Raw genomic sequence first — 21,975 nt, forward strand, 5'->3', positions numbered from 1 at the left:
CCCTAATTACTCTTGATCACACCCTTCTGGTGAAGGTAACCCAACGATGCCGTTAGGTTGGAAATTCCAGGAGTTAGACACAGTAACAATGAAGGAATAGTAATATTTTCACAATGGGGATTGACTTAGAAGGGAACATCCAAGTGTAACACGTCGCTACACCTCCTTCCTCACATCCATTCAGCGACTCCATCAGCTGCTCTTCCAGGTGAGACAGAGGTTCACATGCACCTCTTCTAATTTCATCTACTGAATTCGGTGCTCCCGATATAACCTTATTTACAGCGGCGGGACCAAAAATGTTTAAGGAACCGTTTTGCTGAACACTTGCGCTCGGTTTGCCATGACTTGCTGGGTCTCCCGGTTGTTAACTGGTTTACCTCCCATTTTCATACTCGCCCTTTTGGCCTGGACCTCCTCCATTGCCAGAATGAGACCATGTGTAAACTGGAATTGAATTGTCCAATTTTAGGTAACACCCTCCACCGCCCCTTCCTGTTCCCCACTCTGGTATGCGCCCATATCTCCCACTATCTGCTCACCTTTCCATTTTCTCCTCCATAACATTCTACCTATATCCCTCCCTCGAACTTTACATTTCACTCCTCTTCTCTCCTTACCTAACACCCTTTTGTCTCCTTTTCATTACTAGCCTCTGTTCATCCATCTGCCAATAAAACCCTTTTACATGTATCCACCTATTACTTGCCAGGGTTTGTGCTGCCGCCACCTCATCCAGCTTTTCCACCTTGCTACAATCAGTCAGAAGAAGGGTCCCGACCAGAAACTTCACGTGCCCCAGAGATGCTGCTTGACCACTAAAGTACTCCAGCACTTTGAGTTTTTCTTTTGTAAATCAGCGCCTGCTGTTCCTTGTGCATCCAAATGGAAGTGTTCTCATGCACTACAAACACGTCCTTCTTGGCAATAGAAGCTGTGGATTAAGTGTGAATGGGGTTCATGTTGTTGGGGTACCAATATAAACACTGGCATGGTGGAGCATGTTCCAGTGTCCTAGCAGTGTAGACAAAGACTTAGTTAAACATGTTGACAGTGTTAGTGCAGGCCACCCATCTGATGGATTTCCAATGGACAGTTACCCAGTCCAAGGAGAAGCCGGCATGCTTTGTAACTTTGTCAGCGCTGGAGGTGGCTGCTATTTGTATACATTGGGTATGCAAGCACAAAATGTCACTGTGCCTGGTCACATGTGACAATAAAGTATTCTATTCCATGTCAAAACACCCATTCCGCATTGTCAGTACCTATGCACCAGAAGAAAATGGGAGCTGTAGTTTAAGGTGCGAAGTTGGTAAAGCCAATGTTCAACTTCTAGAAGATGAAGCAATGCATTGTTGAAATCTATACACGTTGACTGGAAAACATTGGTCAGTTGTTCCCAAATCAACCCGATCCTTCAAAAATTATCTTGAAGTCAGAACCGGCTACTAAAAGTTAAACCAAGTTTGATTTCTCAACAGTAACGTGCTGAATCCTTGTTGTGGACAAAATTGTTACCCATGTGACTTTGTATCGGGTTGCATGGCACGACAGACTTCGTACCTTAAGCACAATTGACTTGATTTTTTTCACAACAATTTTATCCGTGTTTTTAAGCTGATCTTCGACAATCATAAAATTCACCACCTGTAGGTGCAGAGATATATTGCACTCCAACAATAAAACAAACACAAACTGCGGGAGAAACTCAGCGGCCACGCAATATCTGTGGAGAAAATGGAAAGAGACGTTTTGGGTCGGGACCCTTTTTCAGATTCAAAATCCGAGTACAGTACCAGTTCTAAGAAGGGTCCTGACCCGAAATTTTGCCGGTATTCCCTCCACGGATACTGACTGGCCCACTGAATTCATCTTGTGCTTTTTGTTTCGTCCGAGTAACAATACTAGCAAAATGCGGTAGAAATGTGAGACTCGCCCACACGGGTGGGGCAAGATCAATTGTTCACTTGAACTGAGGTTAGCGGATCTTTTCTAACCAAACATAAAAATTACGGTGCCTGCCTGCTCATGCCCTACCGAACTTATCTCTACGTATCTCGACTCCATCCTATCCCCCCTGGTTAAATCCCTCCCCACCTACGTCCAAGACACCTCACACGTTCTCCATCTCCTGGATAACTTCCGGTTCCCAGGCCCCCACTCCCTCATTTTCACCATGGATGTCCAGTCACTCTACACCTCCATCCCCCACAAGGATGGTCTCGAAGCCCTCCGTTTCTTCCTCGACCGTAGAACCAGCCAATCCCCATCGACCAACACTCTCCTCCGCCTAGCAGAGCTGGTTCTTACCCTCAACAACTTCTCCTTTGACTCCTCCCACTTCCTCCAAACCAGAGGCGTAGCTATGGGCACTCGCATGGGCCCTAGCTACGCCTGCCTCTTTGTCGGGTACGTCGAACAATCCCTGTTCCAGCCGTACACTGGCCCCATCCCCGAACTCTACCTCCGCTACATCGACGACTGCATTGGTGCTACCTCCTGCACCCATGCAGAACTCACTGACTTCATACACTTCACCTCTAATTTCCATCATGCCCTTAAATATACCTGGACTATCTCTGACATCTCCCTCCCGTTTCTGGACCTCACCATCTCCATCACAGGAGACAGACTAGTGACGGACATTTACTACAAGCCCACCGACTCGCACAGCTTTCTGGACTACACTTCTTCCCACCCGGTCCCCTGCAAAAAGTCTATACCCTACTCCCAATTCCTCCGTCTACGCCGCACCTGCGCCCGGGATGAGGTGTTTCAGACTAGGGCTTCCGAGATGTCCTCGTTCTTCAGAAAACGGGGCTTCCCCTCCTCCTATAAAGGTGAGGCTCTCACTAGGGTCTCTTCTACATCCCGCAGCTCCACTCTTGCTCCCCCTCCCCCCACTCGCAACAAGGACAGGATCCCCCTCGTTCTCACCTTCCACCCCACCAGCCAGCGGATCCAACATATCATCCACCAACATTTCCGTCACCTACAACGGGACCCCACCACTGGCCATATCTTCCCATCCCCTCCCCTCTCTGCGTTCCGCAGAGACCGTTCCCTCCGTAACTCCCTGGTCCACTCGTCCCTTCCTACCCAAACCACCCCAACCCCGGGCACTTTCCCTTGCAACCGCACGAGATGCAACACCTGTCCCTTTACCTCCCCCCTCAACTCAATCAAAGGACCCAAACAGTCTTTCCAGGTGAGATAGAGGTTCACCTGCACCTCCTCCAACCTCATCTATTGCATCCGCTGCTCTAGATGTCAACTTATTTATATCGGCGAAACCAAGCGCAGGCTCGGCGATCGCTTCGCTGAACACCTGCGCTCGGTCCGCATTAACGCAACTGATCTCCCGGTGGCCCAGCACTTTAACTCCCCCTCCCATTCCCAGTCTGACCTTTCTGTCATGGGCCTCCTCCAGTGCCATAGTGAGGCCCGCTGGAAATTGGAGGAGCAGCACCTCATATTTCGCCTGGGCAGTTTGCAGCCCGGTGGTATGAACGTCGACTTCTCCAACTTCAGATAGCTCCTCTGTCCCTCCCTTCACCTCCTCCTTCCCAGATCTCCCTCTATCTTCCTGTCTCCACCTATACCCTTCCTTTGTCCCACCCCCGACATCAGTCTGAAGAAGGGTCTCGACCCGAAACGTCACCCATTCCTTCTCTCCCGAGATGCTGCCTGACCTGCTGAGTTACTCCAGCATTTTGTGAATAAAAATTACGGTGTGCAGGTGCCGGGAGGCTTTATGGAGTCAGATTACAGAGCGAAAACCAAATGGTGGAGCAGGCTTTTTGTTCCGAAGGCGGTTCTCACCGAACCGACCTCAGTGTTAAATCTTTGAGATGCCTTTTGGAACATGCTGCAACAGGAGTGCGTTCCTCCACGGGGGTCACTTACTACAAATGAACTTTGCTGCTGAACTTCACTGCATACGTTCTGCGGCATCGTGGAAATGTACAACGCTTGTAATTTCCTGCCGGCCAATTAATTGAATTGTAGTTGACTGTAAATACAGTGGGTCCCTTGGACAAGGCGGGGCGATAAGGTTTTGGGGTTGGGCTCGGACTCCAGCACCCGGATAAAAGAGCTGGTTGTGCAATACTTTTGAAAGCAATATTGAAAGCAATATTGAAAGCCACTGATTTCCAAATAGAGTGCACAAAACTTTTGACAAGTTCAATCATTCCCTTGCAACTGCGGTCAAGGGGAAAACTCAGCGACAGCGTATTTTTAACAAAGTGAGTATATCGTGTTAAACTGCGTGGTCTATTTTGTTACACATTGAAACATTTTACTATGTGTGCTGTGGAAGGATTATTACTTTTCTGAACGCTGTAACTTGTATTTCATGATGGATTTAGGAGTAAGGAACAACGATCGCGCTTTTCTGTCAGTAATTCTTGCAGGCGTTGATAAATGGTCTGTTAATATTATTTTTCAAATATGAAGTATCACCTTGCTGAAATTCGGAAACCAAAGCAGAAAATACTTGAAGACACCAAATCGACATCTAAGGCAATAACTTCCTCCACACCTGAAAAAGAGCAATATGTAGTTTAAATTTGTCCATAGGTCTTCAGAGGATTGTATATGACCACAATTTACATGGTAAAAGAAAAATCATTATTAACTTTAAACACGCTACTGAGATCGAGGGGAATAGAAACAAAGAGTGTGTTTCAAATTATAGTCTGCGGCCGGAAAAAGGCACCAGGGGGTTATCTTTACATGGGGAGTAATCTTGGAAGCGGCAGTTGTTGTGGCAGTGACTGGCAATGAATCCCATAGATTCGCCACCATCTGGCTAATGATATTCCTCCTCATTCTAAAGATACGTGCTTTTATTCCAAGGCTGTGCTCTCTGTTCCTAGACTCTCCCGCTACTGGAAACATCCTCTCCACATTCACTCTTTCCAGGTTTTTCAATGTTCGGTAGATTTCAATGAGATTACACTTCATCCTTCTAAACTCCATCCAGCACAGGACCAGAGCTATCAAACGCTCTACGTACATTAACCCAATTGTCCCTGGGATCATTCTGGTAAACTCCTAGGGACCCTAACCAACACCCTTCCTCATATTTGGGGCCCAAAACTGTTCACAATATTCAAAATGTGGTCTGCCCAATGTCTGGACAAATTGGGGCTGGCAACAGATGGCCTTGGGCAAGGAATTTCCCTGATAAACTGCCTGTTGATTGGAGACAGGTGTGAGCCCAAGAGGGATGCATGCTAACTGTGGAACTAGTTAACTGACTTGTCATGGAGGAAGGCAGGAGGGGGGAGGGGAGAGGGAGGTATTTATAGATTACCTAAAATTAAAGAATGCAACGTTCATATGCTGTGTTGTAAGCTACCCAAGCAAAATATGAGTCACTGTTCCTCTAATTTATGCATAGCCTCACTCTGGCAATGGAGGAGGCCCAGGACAGCAAGATCAGTATGAGAATGGGAAGGGGAATTAAAATGGTTGGCAACCGGGAGATCCCGTGGGTCTTGGACCAAGCACAAGAGTTCAGTGGAGCGGTCGCTTGATCTCGCCAACGTACAGGAGCCTACATTGGGAACACTGGATGCAATAGATGAGGTTAGAGGAGGTGCATATGAACCTCTGTCTCACCTGGAAGGAGTGTTGGGGTCCCTGGATGGAGGTGAGGGAGGAGGATAAGGGCAGGCATAAGTGGTCATCGGTGAGACCATGTATACTACAATCGGTCTGAAATAGGGTCCCAACCCTAAACAACGCCTTTGCATGTTCTCCAGAGACGCTGCCTGACCTGATGAATTACTCCAGCACTTTGTGAACATTGAATTTTCCAATATTAGGTAACCAACTGACAACCCCCCTCCTTCCCCCCCCCCTCTGTTCCCTGTGGCCTACCTGGATATGCACTAATTTCTTCAACAATATCGCTCCTCTTTTCCCTCCTCTACCATTCCCTTCCACATATCCCTTCCTCTGGCTTCACATTTCATGCCTCTTCTCTATTGTCTCACAGCCTTTTGTCTTTTCATCTCTGGGCTTTGTCCAACCATTTGCAAATCAAACTCCTCATACCTGTATCCACCTATTACTTGTCAGGCTTTGTTCTGTCCCCACCTCTCTTCCACCTTTTCCCCCCTACTATTATCAGGCTGAAGAAGGGTCCCTACCATAAATGTTGTCAATCCATGTAATCCAGAGCTGCTCTCTGACCCAGTGAGTTACTCCAGCACTTTGTGTCTTTTTTAGAAACCGGCATCTGTAATCCTTGTCTCTCTATTTAAAAGAGAACTGGTACTTGAAAGGTAGACATTTACAAGAGAATAGATGATGCAATGTAGTTGCAGTCATTGCCTCTGAACTATAATCTTCGAAGAGAGTTAGATGGAGCTCTTGGGGCGAGCGGATTCAAGGGGTATGGGGAGAAGGCAGGAACGGGGTACTGATTGTGGATGATCAGCCATGATCACAGTGGATGGCGGTGCTGGCTCGAAGGGCTGAATGGCCTACTCCTGCACCGTTTGTCTTGTATCTATGCAAAAATAAAGACCAGCATACCATACTAATTAGTTGAAGTACCAGCATTTAATTTATAGCAATTCAAGCCCAAGAACATCTAGGTCCTTCTGATCACCAATATTCTTCAGTTCTTTCATCATTTAAAAGCTCTGCATTTTTATTTTTCCCATGTGGTATTCCATCTGCCATTCATTCATCTAGTCTGTATTCTCTCACTGCACCCTTCTCCCAACACACAGGATCATCACGCAGCATTATTATATCGGCAAAATTGGAAACCGCTAAAACAGTATCTGCTTGTTTAAAACCATATCAGTTCAGCATCTGACTCAGTCATTAGTACAGAAAATGTTCGACGAGCCCAGATTGCAGTCCGAGCCAGGGTTGGTCTGGAATATCAGGGGTCAGGAACTTGGGTTTCCTGCTCCCTTTCAATGCTCTATATTATCATATCATATCATATCATATCTATACAGCCGGAAACAGGCCTTTTCGGCCCTCCAAGTCCGTGCCGCCCAGCGATCCCCGTACATTAACACTATCCTACACCCACTAGGGACAATTTTTATTTTATTTTATTTTTTTATTTTTTTTACATTTACCCAGCCAATTAACCTACATACCTGTACGTCTTTGGAGTGTGGGAGGAAACCGAAGATCTCGGAGAAAACCCACGCAGGTCACGGGGAGAACGTACAAACTCCTTACAGTGCAGCACCCGTAGTCAGGATCAAACCTGAGTCTCCGGCGCTGCATTCGCTGTAAAGCAGCAACTCTACCGCTGCGCTACCGTGCCGCCCTAAATATTCACCAGATATTCACCAGAAAATATATTATATTACGGCGTAACATGTGGAAAATAAATAAATAAAGTGTGTTTGGGTATTAACTGGACAGGTACATGACCAGGAAAGGTTAAGGGGAACATGGGTCAAATGCCGCCAGATGGGTTGAACATAGATGGGACATATTCGTCATTATGGACGATTTGCGCTTTAGGGCCTGTGTTTATGCTGTTTGACCCCAAAATGGGTAATGTCCAATAGTCCACATTATCTGTTAGTCTGGCATCACCAAAGTAACCACAAGGCCACAAGTCATAGGAGCAGAATTTGGCCACTCGGCCCATCGAGTCTGCCTTGCGATTCGTTCATGGCTGATCCAATTTTTCCCCCACAAACCCATTTTCCTCCTTTTCCATGTAACCTTTGACGCTCTTACTAACGAAGAACCTATCACTTTCCACTTTAAAAATACCCAATGAATCGGCCTCCAAAACTGTCTGTGGCAATGAATTCCACAGATTCACCACCCTCTGGGTACATAAGTTGCTCCTCATTCCTATTTCAAGTGCTGGATTGATGGAGTTTTGTTCCCTAATAGATTTAGTCCTCTCTTCCAAAATCATTGATATAGTTGTGGTGCCAGCACCAAACCTCGTAGTGTGCCACTAGTTATAGCTAGACCAAAAAAATGACCCATTTATTCCACTCTTGGTTTTCTGTTCATCGGCCAACCCTTGATGTGCCCTACAACTGCATTCCTTGTACTTTAATCTTGTTTAATGGCCTCCACTACCACTTTGCCAATGGCCTTCTGAAAAATCAAATATGCCACATCCATTGGTTCCCCCTTTTCTTTACAATCTCACTCTGTGACTCTATGACTCTAAAAAGGATATGGTGTAATTATAAGGCAGTTTTGACTTCAGTTTGAAATATTTTAACTTTATACCAGCACCACAGTTATGAAATGTAGGTCCAGTTTTAAGGCTTAAGCCAACGTGAAACTAGTGTCAGGGCTGAGTCCAGACCCTGTTCAGAATATGTTCTGTTCAGGTTATAGACTTTACTTTGGACTTTACCGATACAGTGCGGAAACAAGCCCTTTGGTCCACCGAGCCCACGCTGACCAGCGATCAGCAAAAAAAAATTAAAAAAAAAAAAAACTTAAGCTAATTAACCTACTCACCTGAATGTCTTTGGGATGTGGGAGGAAACCGGAGCACCCATAGAAAATCCACGCAGTCACAGGGAGAACATACAAACGCCAGCACCAATAGTCAGGATCAAACCTGGGTCTCTGGCACTGTAAGGCAGCAGCTCTACCGCTGCCCCACTGTGCCGCCCTTGGTTTAAATTGTGGTGTAAATTATATATTTTTTTAATTGGCATAGGATATTTTTTTGATCAGGTTGCCAACCATGACCTATCTAAATGCTGCCTATATGCATCTGTTCCCATTTACACGAGGTTCAATCTTGCTTTTTGGTAGGTTTCATGACCGTGTCATGTTGGACACTTATCTCTGGAATTCAGCATCGTAAATTAATAAGGATTATTTGTGTGGTGGAAGGGAGAAACAATTGTTAATATTATTTTATTTTAATATTGATTTTTGAGGTTGCAGATGGAATCTTCCCATTTTAATGAAGGCTGGATTTATTACCAGGAAGTAAACTAAATATCTTGACTGGTTAATGGTGCTATTGTTACAAAGTCTATTTTGTGAAAACTGGAGATAGACACAAAAAACTGGAGTAACTCAGCGGTGTAGGCAACATCTCTGGAGAGAAGGAATGGGTGATATTTCGGGTCAAGACCCTTGTTAAAAACTGGATATATGTCAATTGTAAATATTTAATCAGTAATAAATTCTGTTTGGAAACAGGCCCATCAGACCTCCGAGTCTGTGCCGACCAATGATCACCCACACACCAGTTTTATCCTACATACTAGGGACAATTTACAGAAGCCAAATAACCTATAAACCTGCTGCTTTAATGCAGGAATCTGACCTTTGGGAGGAAATCAGAGCACCCAGAGAAAACCCACATGGCCACAGGAAGAAAGTACAAACTCCATACAGACAGCACCGTAGTCAGGATCAAACCCGGGTCTCTGGCACTGTAAGGCAGCAATTCTTTCACTGTGCCACTGCGCTGCCCTATTATCACAGTGAGTGATACTTTCATGATTATAGCCTGCTGGCAACTTTTTTTTTGATGTTTAAATAAGATTTAACTCTCACCATGACTAGAGATCCAGTGAAGAACATTTAGATGAAATGGTCAAGTTCATGCACATCGCTCATAACGAGGACAAAAAAAAGCAACTACAACTCGTGCCTTGTTTACGGGTAGCCTCAAACCACAACATCACAAAACGTATCTATAATGGAACTTTGATGCCTTACAGAAAATATAATCTTGCTTTTGTTCTGGAAGTGATATATGCGTAAAAGTAAAAATGCGAAAAGAATACTTTCAAACAGATTGATTTTAGTGTGACAGACAAATATTATGCAGACAGTTTTCAAAACATAGCCGAGTATTATCTAAATTTAAAAGGGGCACAATGAGACAGTTGTAGTGTGTTTTTTAGAAGCAATGTGTGGAGGAGAGCATGTGATAAGTAGGTGAGTTCAAGTAGAGAACCTAATTTAGAAGAAAACTAATAATCCTGTATCCCAACTGTAGGGATATATTACCATTCATTACATCTTTTCCACAAAGTGGAAAATCAGATACAATGTTCTACGTGCAAATTTTGATCTAAAAGAAAAAAAACCTCTTTAATGTCCCACGAGTGCAACATTCCCAGACTCGCTCTGTGATATATTGGCATTCCCACCAATGGGAAGAATGTCTGACCCATTGGCGATCCCCAGGGCAGGCTGTCAGGGAAAGTGATGAGTGCAAGTGGTCACGTGGGTTGTATTGTGCAGCAGCTAATGTGGCAAAGAAATGAACACCTTGTCTTCTCTGCAGTTTGTTTCTATCCTGGACATCAAATCAAAGTTGACCATACAAAGACCATAATATTGAAAGGGGACTTGCTAGTTTGAACAAGGCAACCTGTGCATTTATCACTTCCAGAGTTAACTTTAAGTTGCACAGAAATGTTATCATCAAAATACGATGTTACATGTCTTATTGTAGCATTTATAATTGGAGCAATCCTGTAAAGTTCCTTCACCCAACGACAAGACCACGATAAGATAGCCGAATTTCAGAAACATTAGTCATTAAACATTAGTCTAAATGCAGGGCAGTGCAAGGAGTAATTTAAAGCAGTCTACATCAATACTAGAATGAGATAGCAGCAAATATTACAATCATCATCATCATCATCATCATATACTTACAGCCGGAAACAGGCCTTTTCGGCCCTCCAAGTCCGTGCCGCCCAGTGATCCCCGTACATTAACACTATCCTACACCCACTAGGGACAATTTTTACATTTACCCAGCCAATTAACCTACATACCTGTACGTCTTTGCAGTTCCTTATATCAATCCCATTTATTGTAACTAAAAGTTACATTTGAAAAACTTAGGAATAGAATTACATTGCAAAATTCTAGATCAATCAGAATTGCTACTTTATGCATCAACAAATTTTCTATTTTGTGACAGTTATACTGTTAGTTATCCAAAAGTTGTATCATATTTTGTTCTGGAACATGAGCAATTCAAGAGATGGTCAGCATTAATGAACATTATTGTGTGGCTTTTGGCTGGAGGTATAAATCAAGAAGATGGGTAACAACAAAAATGATAAATCATCTTTAATTGCATTTGTTAATACAAGTTTAATTTTTTTTAGTTTCAGTCAAGATGAAGAAAGAATAAATTACAAAAAAATCAATAGTAAATGTGACATGAGCCACGGAATAAACAAGCCTGATAGTTAACATATAGAGTTCCAGCCCAGTTCCGAGGGGAACACAGAGAACAACACACCACGTCTCTCAGATCTTGGTGGGAAAATCACTTAATTTTATGCAGTGGGCACACACCAACAGGATTTTAAATTAAGAGTCTGCAAACCAATTATACTAAGAACATATTTACCAAATTAAAAGCACTGTTGCTCCCATCAATCTGGCCTTTGTCTTGGCCAGTGGAAGAACAGTACCTCATATTCTGCTTGGGCATCGCACAACCCAGTGGTATGAACATTGAATTCTCCAATTTCAAGTAATAGTCCCCCACCTTCCACCACTGAATCCTCCATTTTCTTCCTACTTCTCTCTTTCCTCTGCCCCTCCCCAACATTGGTGTACATTTTTCTCTCACCATCTATCTCCCACTACCTTAGTCATCCTACTCCTTTCCTCTTCTCTGTACACTCATCCCCCTTCCCAGGGGCCCCTTAATTCCCTTTTATTCACCCATTTCCTCCCTCCCCCCCCCCTCCATGGTGCACGGTGGCACAGCGGTAGAGTTGCTGCCTTACAGCGAATGCAGCGCCGGAGACTCAGGTTCGATCCTGACTACGGGTGCTGTCTGTACGGAGTTTGTACGTTCTCCTCGTGACCTGCGTGGGTTTTCTCCGAGATCTTCGGTTTCCTCCCACACTCCAAAGACGTGCAGGTTTGTAGGTTAATTGGCTGGGCAAATGTAAAAATTGTCCCTAGTGGGTGTAGGATAGTGTTAATGTGCGGGGATCGCTTGGCAGCGCGGACCCGGTGGGCCGAAGGGCCTGTTTCTGCGCTGTATTTCTAAAAAATCTAAATCTCAAATCTTTTACTCATATCCCTCCTTCTGGCTTTACATTTCACTCCTGCTCTTTCCTTAGCTGATGCATGGGATATTGTGTCTCCTTTTCACCTCTAATTTTTGTCACTTACACCACCCATCTGCCTATACTTGTATCCACCTATCACTTGCCAGGCTTTGCCCACCCCCACCCCTCTTTTCCAGCTTTCAGCCCCCTCCTTCCCCCTCCATTCTATCAATCTGAAGAAAGGTCCCAACCCAAAATGTCACCTGTCCATTCCCTCCACAGATGCTGCCTGACCTGCTTAGTTCCTCCAGTCGTAAAGCCAAAATCCAAAAGTGAGCATCTTAAACGCAGCATCCTGCAGCTCCCAGCTTACTTCTGGCAACATGCATACATGTAATTTCACCACCACTACTGGGCCACAACCGCTGCTGCCGCCGACCTCCACGGCCTCTCTGTGGCTGCTGCCACTGACCTCCACGGCCTCCCTGAGGCTACATCCACCGCTGCCGCCGACTTCCAAGGCCGCTCCATGTTATTTGTATAGCACATTTAAAAACAACCCACGTTGACCAAAGTGCTGTACATCTGTTTAGGTACTAAGGAAAAAATGAAACATACAGTAGCACACAAACATAACAGCACATACAAAACAGTTCACAGCGCCTCCTCAATGGGCCTCAAGCGCTAGGGAGTAGAAATAGGTTTTGAGCCTGGACTTAAAGGAGTCGATGGAGGGGGCAGTTCTGATGGGGAGAGGGATGCTGTTCCACAGTCTAGGAGCTGCAACCGCAAAAGCGCGGTCACCCCCGAGCTTAAGCCTAGACCGCGGGATAGTGAGTAGCCCCAAGTCGGCCGACCTGAGGGACCTGTAGTTAGAGAGGTGGGTTCGCAGATTTTTGATATGGGGGGGGAATGTCCATTTAGGGCTTTATATGTGAATAGGAGTAGCTTGAAGTTGATTCTGTACCGTACAGGGAGCCAGTGGAGAGAGGCCAGAATCGGTGTGATGTGGTCCCTTTTACGGGTACCCGACAGGTTTCAGGATGGTGCCGACCCTTGCTTCCTCCCCGGCCATCCGCTGACCGGGCCTACCGACGCTTCGCCCACTGACCCGGACTCCAGTTCCCCGTGGGCCTCCACCAGCAACTCTGCTGACCCTCGTCATTCCACCGCGGTCAGCGGGCCGCAGCCGTCGCCTTACCCAAGTCCTAGACTCAGCACCGGGCCCACAGTCCCCACGAGGCAGAGTCCCACAGCGCCTGGTCTGACTCCGCTGGGTCCTACTGTTCACCCCCCCCCTCCTACAGGGAACCTCAGCAGGGGTTCCACTGGGTCTTCCCCTTCCCCCTCTAGCCAGGTGGCCCTAGCTATTCCCCACCCATACAATGGTCCTCATGCCCCCCTCCTCTCTGTAAACCAACCACCCCCCCACCAGACATCACCTTGGCCTCCATCTGCTCGCCTGCCTTCATCCGACCCCAACCCCCACACTTGCCGGGTGTTCACCATCCCCCCTGACCTCCCCCTTTCAGATACTGAATGGGTCTGTCCTCAGCAGGGGCCTCACCTTTGTACCCCTCCGCCCCCACATCAACGAGTTCCGGGTCCGCCATGACGTGGAGCTCTTCTTCCATCACCTCCGCCTCCGAGCCTTTTTCCATGGGAAGGAGTCCTCACCCCCCAGTGATGACCCTTTCTCCCGTCTCCAGCGGACCCCCTCCTCTTGGGCCCCCCCGGTTGGCCAACTACCCTCATTAGACCTTTTCATTTCCAACTGCCGGCGTGACATCAACCGCCTCAAATTTTCCACTCCCCTGACTCACTCTAACCTCTCCCCTCGTACAGCCCTCCGCTTACTCTGCAGCAACCCCAAATTATTTATCAAACCCGCTGACAAGGGATATGCTGTGGTAGTCTGGCACGCTGACCTCAACCGGACTGAGGCCAGATGACAACTCTCAGACACCTCCTCCTATTAATCATTGGACCATGACCCCACTGACGAGCACCAGACCTTAATCTCGAACACTATCACTGATCTCACCAATTCCGGCTCTCTGCCCTCTAATGCCTCTAACCTTATCGTTCCCCAGCCCCACACGGCCCCACAAGGATCAGCCATGATCACATTGAATGGTGGTGCTGACTCGAAGGGCCAAATGGCCTACTCCTGCACCTATTGTCTGTTGTCTATTGATTTTACCTTCTCCCTAAAATCCACAAACAGAACTGTCCTGGCAGACCCATTGTTTCTGCCTGTTCATGTCCCACCGAATTAATTTCCACCTACCTTGACTCCATCCTGGTCAAATCCCTCCCCACTTATGTCCAAGACACCTCACATGCTCTCCATCTCCTCATTTCTGGTTTCTAGGCCCCCACTCCCTCATCTTTACTATGGATGTCCAGTCACTCTACAACTCCATCCCCCACCAGGATGGTCTTGAAGCCTGTTTCTTCCTCGACTGCAGAACCAGCCAATCTCCATCTACCAGTACCCTCCTCCGCCTAGCAGAGCTGGTTCTTACCCTCAACAACTTCTCCTTTGACTCCTCCCACTTCCTCCAAATCCGAGGCGTAGCTATGGGCACTCGCATGGGCCCTAGCTATGCCTGCCTCTTTGTAGGGTACATCGAACAATCCCTGTTCTAGGCATACACTGGCCTCATCCCCGAGCTCTACCTCCGCTGCATTGACGACTGCATTGGTGCTACCTCCTCTAACCATGCAGAACTCACTGACTTCATAAATTTCACCACTAATTTCCATCCTGCTCTTAAATATACTTGGACCATCTCTGACATCTCCCTCCCGTTTCTGGATCTCACCATTTCCATCACGGGAGACAGACTAGTGACCGACATCTACTACAAACCTACTGACTCCCATAGTTATCATGACTACACTTCTTCCCACCCTGTTTCCTGTAAAAACTCTATGCCGTACTCCCAATTCCTCCGTCTACGACCCATCTGTGCCCAGGATGAGGTGTTTCATACTAGGGCATCAGAAATGTCCTCATTCTTTGGTAAACAGGGGTTCCCCTCTTCCATTATAGATCAGGTTCTCACTAGGGTCTCCTCTATATCCCACAGCTCTGCTCTTGCTCCCCCTCTCCTTATTCGTAACAAGGATAGAGTCCCCCTTGTCCTCACCTGCCACCCCATCAGCCGTCACATACAACATATAATCCTCCAACATTTCTGCCACCTCCAACGGGATCCCACTACTTCCCATCTCCACCACTTTCTGCTTTCCGCAGAGACCGGTCCCTCCATACCTCCCTTGTCCATTTGTCCCTTCCCACCCAAACCACCCCCTCCCCGGGTACTTTCCCCTGCAACTGCAGGAGATGCAACACCTGTCTCTTTACCTCCCCCCTCAACTCCATCCAAGGACCCAAACAGTCTTTCTAGGTGAGGCAGAGGTTCACCTGCATCTCCTCCAACCTCATCTATTGTAACTGTTGCTCTAGATGTCAACTTCTCTTCATCGGCGAGACCAAATGCAGGCTTGGCGATCGTTTCGCCCAACACCTTCGCTCAGTCCGCCTTAACCAACCTGATCTCCCGGTGGCTCAGCAATTCAACTCCCCCTCCCATTCCCAGTCTGACCTTTCTGTCATGGGCCTCCTCCATTGTCAGAGTGAGGCCCAGTGCAAATTGGAGGAACAGCATCTCATATTTCGCTTGGGCAGTTTACACCCCAGTGGTATGAACTCTAACTTCAGATAGTTCCTCTGTCCCTCTCTTTCCCTTCCCCTTTCCCAGTTCTCCTACCAGTCTTCCTATCTCCTACTACATCCTATCTTTGTCCCGCCCCCTCCCCTGACATCAGTCTGAAGAAGGGTCTCGACCTGAACCGTCGCCCATTCCTTCTCTCCAGAGATGCTGCCTGACCCGCTGAGTTACTCCAACATTTTGTGTCTACCTTACATGTAGTTTGGAGTGGAGTGAATGTGTGAGTTCTCATAATTGAAGTCGGAACTGTGAAAATGCATTTGGGATGCACAAGGAAGTTATTAGTCGGTGTAAAAAATTAATTTGAAATTCTAAATATCCACCGTCTGTTGATGTGTAGCTTATTGTTTGTCTCTTTTAGACTGAAGAATGAAAGCCTTGGTGCTTGGTGCCACGGGACAAACAGGCCAGTTTCTAGTAGGGCAAGCCCTGCAGCAGGGTCACTTGGTGACTGCTGTGGTGAGGACTCCCAGCAAACTGGCCATTCGTCATGACAACCTGAAGGTACTTTCTGGCGTCACAGAATTACTTTTTGTATTCTGCAATTTACATTTGTATATTACTCAAATTAGAAAATTATACTGTGCTTCGAATCCCCTCTGTATATGACAACTTGCAGCCTGATACAAACTGTTTCTTATACATTTATCAACTCTTTTGCAGGTTGTTCAAGCAGATATCTTCTCCGCCGACAGTCTTGTGGAGCACTTTAATGAGCAGGATGTTGTCATTTCCTGCCTTGGTTTCCCAATAACCATATTTTCTCGAATTATTGGATATACAGAATCAATGAAAGCGATTGTTGCTTCAATGCGCCAGGCCAAAGTGAAACGAATTATAGCAATGACATCCTGGTACACACAACGTGAGTCCTCAGACCATTATATATGTGCAATAACATCTTGGTACACACAAAGTGAGTCCTCAGACCGTTATAGCAATGACATCCTGGTACACACAAAGTGAGTCCTCAGACCATTATATATGTGCAATGAACGTAACGCATTGCAATGTAACACATTATGTAAACACATCACGATAGAATTGTAATATTATTTATTTTGATGGGTAGTGAATATAATGTGAATGTTCTATTATAAATGGAGTATAAGAATTTCAAATGGAAAAATGTAGAATTTAAACACAAAAAGGTGGAGTAACTCAAAGGGGCAGGCAATATCTCTGAAGAGAAGGAATGGGTGGTGTTTCGGGTCAAGACTCTTCTTCAGAAAAAATAGATTGGAAAAATTAGAATGGAAAAATAGTTTGGTTACCAACCTGTCCTGGTTCAATTATTCAATGATATTTTATTGTCACGTGCGCCTAGGTACAGTAAAATGCTTAGCAGACTTCACCCAGGCAGTACACAAGTGTCACCACGTTTCTGGTGCTGATAAAGTTACAAATGTTCACCAAAAGTCCTATCTTCCATCCCTATCTTCTGCCTGCTGCCGCATGGATTATGGGAGGAAACTGGAGCACCCGAAGGAAACCCACAAGCTCACTGGGAGAACATGCAAACTCCACACAGACAACACCCGAGACCAGGATCGAACCCAGGTCTCTGACACTGTGAGGCAGCAGCTCTACCAACTGTGCCACTGTGTTGACCCTTAGTTATATTTTCAAAATTTGTGGATGCACTAAATTGGTGCAAGAGGGTTGGGAATAATTTTTAATGTGGAGGAAAACTGGAACAAACTAGAGAATGGGATTCGTAAGCTATCCATTTATCAGGTGAGTAATTGACAAATTTAATTTGAATAAAAGTGAATGCGATTTTGAAAGGAAGAATGTTACATTTTGAAAGAATAAAGAGGCCGCTCCTCAATAGGAGTTCACATGGCTGGAAGAACAAAGGAATGCAAGAAAACTGAATGGCATACTGACAATTAATAGTGGAGGATATGTGTGAGGTATTGCAAGTCTATCAGTAGCTGCGAACAAGCACAGCATATGGTGCATTGTCTTTAATGGGAGTAAAGTAAATGGAAGTGGGAGATGAACTCACTGTTGCTATTTAATGATAATTTTACATTTTCATTAAATTTGAAATTTGTATTCATTTATTACATTTAAAGACTAGATAAAACTGTTTTAGCCAAGCCACTGTCCATGGATATCATATGAAGTAATAATACCGCGCGTTAAGTATCATCTGAAAAGTAAAGTTTGAGTAGTGAGAACATTACCGTGTGAACATAAATAATACATGCAGTACAAACTATTAGTTCAAGGGAAAACAACACTGGAATTGCACAGCAGTTTGGTCAGCATTATGAACGAAGGATGGGTTAATATACCATTTGAAATGTGATGCGAGAACTGTTCTTGACTAGTCATGGGGTCTTGGGTGAGATAGCAAACTGGATACAAAACTGGCATGGTAGTAGGAGGCAGGAGGTGGGAGTGAATGGTTACTTTTAGATTGGAGACCTATAACTAATAGTGGATCACAGTGAATGGTGCTGGGTCCTTTATTGTTTGTCATATATATTAGTGACTTCGAAGAGGATGTAAGTTGGTGGCATAGTGGAAAGTGAGGAAGATTGTCCAAGGTTATAACAGGATCTAGATCTACTGGGAAAGTGAGGATGGGAATAGCTGATGGCACTTAACTCAGACATTTGCAAAGTTTTGGGAAGTTAAAGAAGGCCAGGCCATACTCAGTGAATGACAATGCCCTGGGGAGTGTTATTGAACAGTAAGATCATGGGGTACTTGCATTGTTACTTGAAAGTATAGATGAAGAAAGGCATGTGGTATGCTTGCCTTCATCAACTATGGTTTTGAGTGTAGGAGTTGGGACATCATGTTACAGTTGTACAAAACACTAGATGGGCCAGACATGGTGTACTGTGCGCAGTTCTAGTCACCACACTATAGGGAGGATGAAATTGAGGTAGAGATTGTGCAGAAAATATTGACAGGAATGTTGTCTGGACTGGAGGTTTGTGTTGTAGGAGAAAGTGGACAGGTTGGGACTGTTGTCCCTGGAGCAAAGGAAATTGAGGCGTGACCTTATGGAGATTTATAAAATCATGAGGGGTAGATAGTTATAATCATGGGATTAACATAGATAATCACCTTGGTTGGCATTGATAGGTTGAGCCAAAGGACCTGTTTCCATGCTGTATAGCTGTATATATATCTATGAAACCATTAGTCAACAACGTTGGCCCTCCTATCCTTGCTTTCTAATGCAGTCAATGTGGCCTGGAAATAATTCCATGCCAACATGTGGTTATACATCTTTTTTGTCGCACTCCATGCCCACGAAATATGTGCAGTAGTTTGGGTCTTATATGGACAAAGATCTCTCCTTCATTGCTCCACCACCGAAGAGCAGCAGTGAATTGCGAAGTGGGGAGGTTGCACAAGACATGGATGAGAAGTAAGGATAATACAAAAATTGCTAGAGAGAGAGACCAGGGATCGATGTACAAAGAAAGGTTGGATATTCAGTCAGGTTATGGAGAAATTAAACCAGTTCGCAAAGGTCAGAGTGCAATGTCATATGGCATACAACTTGTGTTTTGTTTTCGTTTACATCAACCTCCTCTGTGGATCAATGGCTGGAATCAGCCAGGTCAGATCAAAGCATCAGGGACTAGCTCGGCTGGGATAGGAATGAGCAGGAGTTGTGAATTCAGAGATTTAATTGGGCTTGGTTCCAGAAGGGCATCTACAGTGAAGTGAGGTTGAGTCAAAGGAGGAGGGGGGGGGGGGGGGGGGGGGGTGCAGTGGTGGTGAGTGTGTCTGGTGAAACGAATGCATCCGTTACAAGGAAGATTAATTCCCTGGACCAAATCAAGCTGGTCTTCATAAAATAGTACAGAAGCCACTGATAAACGTTTCTATATGAGTGGCCTATGTCATTCATGAAGAAACCACATCCAGGAGGGTCGAGAGCAAAGTTATCAATCATTGAGATTTGCACAGTAAGCATAAACGCAATCTCGTTTGATTAAGCTCTTTATGTGGCACATTAAAACATTCCCTGGCCTGTGTATTTTTATTTTTTCTCACTTACAAAGATACTTTTTTTGCATTAAAGGGTCTCTGCCAGCTCCCTAACCAGAGGCTGCTTATATTGTCACAAAGCTGCTTTTATTTTGTTGGAATGAAAGTACATGAATATAGCCTCTCATTATGAAAGATGCTGCATAAATAAAGATGTATTTCTTTGTCTTTCTCTATTCTGATTTCATATCTCTGTATATGTGAGTCTCTCTGTATATGAGGGCACTATGTAAATATTTGTCATACTTTGTAAATATGTTTAACATATTTGTAAATATATTAACACAATATTATGTAATTCAGAGTGTTGACCGGACTCTTGTATGCCCTCATATTTGGTGATTATCATAATTCTGATCCTTTTAAACACATTCCTAAGTAATTTCTTTTGTGAAATAGGAATTTTAACCCACTTAAAATGAGTGTGGATTATAATTTCATAATAGATGTTAAAAATTGAAAAGCCTACATGTTAATTTGCCATTTTAAAAGTGGAATCCCACGGGTTTGTGCGTGATTAAATTGTGATAAGGCAGCATGCTTCAAGATTTTAACTTTGATTGGAGCGTGCCAGCCTTGTTGATCAGATAATATGTTATGTTATAGTTGGACTACATTTGCAATTCTCCTTTCAGTTATTCCAATGGATTTTTCTCTTCTCTTGAGAAGACTCTCTTTTTAGGACAGAGTTTCATGAGTGCTCTCCATTTACCATAATTCAGCCAATGGGCTATTCTTCCATATCTGAGGCTAGACAGTAGGCAATTTCAAAGTAGTTAAGTGCAATAAAGACACAAGGAACTGCAGATGCTTGTTTGCAAAATAGGCACAAAGTTCTGGAGTAGCTAAGCGGGTCAGCCAGCATCTCTGGAGAACATGGATAGGTGGTGTTTCGGGTCCAGTGTTGTTCTCAGCAAAGGGTTACATTTGTATTCTTTCCAATGGAAGTCACTGATTAGCAGTGTGGAACAGGAATTCACACCAAATTTATTGCACCTGCCTAGCTAAGGCACAAGGATAATGGTGGTTTCTCAGTGTTTGGCTGGGCTGAAGAATTGAAGATTGGATCATTTTGATCTAAATGCTATATCGGGTAGTGTAGTTCATCTACCGAACCATTAGAATGTTCTTCAAAATTTTCTGTAATTTCATTAAATGTGTCACCTTCATAGGTTACCAGAGTCGTGAGTGAAAAGATACTAGGTCCAAATAGCAACTCTGATATGACAAGAATAATTGACTCAAATTCAGCAGCTCTACTCCCATGAGGACTAATTATTGTAATGAATAAATCTCTTGGCAGGCTTGAAAGGATAGACACTGAGTTAATGGTTCCACTAATTGGGGTTTCTGGAACCAGGGGAGACAATGCCAAAATGAGGTTTCCAGCATTTAGGACAGAGAAGAGGTGCCTTTTTTTTAGAAATACAGTGCGGAAACAGGCCATTCAGCCCACCAAGTCAGCGCCGACCAACGATCGCCCTCTACACTAACACTATCCTACAGAACAAGGACAACCTAAAAACCTGTAGGTCTTTAGAGTGTGGGAGGAAACTGGAGCACCCGGAGAAAACCCACACTGTCACAGGGAGAATGTGCAAACTCCGCACAAAACCATGGTCAGCATCGAACCCGGGTCTCTGGCATTGTAAGGCAGCAACTACCACGGTGCCACTCTTTATTGAAAGGATAGTGGCTCATTAGAATCCTTTTTGCTGAACAGCTATGGAGACTGTTACTGAGCATATCCAATGCTAATAGATCTCGAAGTGTAGGAGAGTGGTGCTGGGATAAAGGATCAGTTACAATCTCATTGAATGGTGGAATAGGTGTGGGAGATCAATTTAACAATTTCTGTTTCTGTTTGTGTATTCTTATGCCAAGGAAGGATTGTGGAGCTTTTTCAATAAAAGCAGTGTCCATGTTTTACAGCTGAGAGTGCACAACATGCCTCTTGGAAGGAGCGTTGGCTGCTAATCCCCATTATCCGTACCATACTGAACAACATGTTTGAGATGGAAAATTATTTGACCGAGGAGTGTATGGATCTGGATTGGACAACAGTAAGACCTCCAGAACTTCAGACTGCTCCAGAAACAAGTTTAAATCTTGCTTTTTCAATTCCATTCACTTCTATAAAGGTTTCCCCCAATGTTGCCTAATTCCCATCTACAAATAAGCATCTTATCACA

General features: G+C 44.9%; 1 protein-coding gene across 3 annotated transcripts in view; it reads left to right on the forward strand.

Annotated features, from left to right (window-relative positions):
- The window catches only part of LOC144594897 (flavin reductase (NADPH)-like), a 36,689-nt gene that overhangs the window by 2,401 nt on the left and 12,313 nt on the right, over window positions 1–21,975 (forward strand). For 2 of the 3 annotated variants that reach the window (XM_078401822.1, XM_078401839.1), the window contains exons 1-4: window positions 4,132–4,247; window positions 16,122–16,264; window positions 16,424–16,625; window positions 21,716–21,883. In XM_078401822.1, the coding sequence (XP_078257948.1) occupies window positions 16,130–16,264; window positions 16,424–16,625; window positions 21,716–21,883 (505 nt within the window). In that variant the 5' untranslated portion in view covers window positions 4,132–4,247; window positions 16,122–16,129. Of the gene's footprint in view, window positions 1–4,131; window positions 4,248–16,121; window positions 16,265–16,423; window positions 16,626–21,715; window positions 21,884–21,975 lie in introns of those variants that run through there. The other variant, XM_078401830.1, reaches the window with a different exon arrangement.

Source organism: Rhinoraja longicauda, chromosome 1 (assembly GCF_053455715.1).
Source record: "Rhinoraja longicauda isolate Sanriku21f chromosome 1, sRhiLon1.1, whole genome shotgun sequence".
NCBI classification, from domain to species: Eukaryota; Metazoa; Chordata; class Chondrichthyes; order Rajiformes; family Arhynchobatidae; genus Rhinoraja; species Rhinoraja longicauda.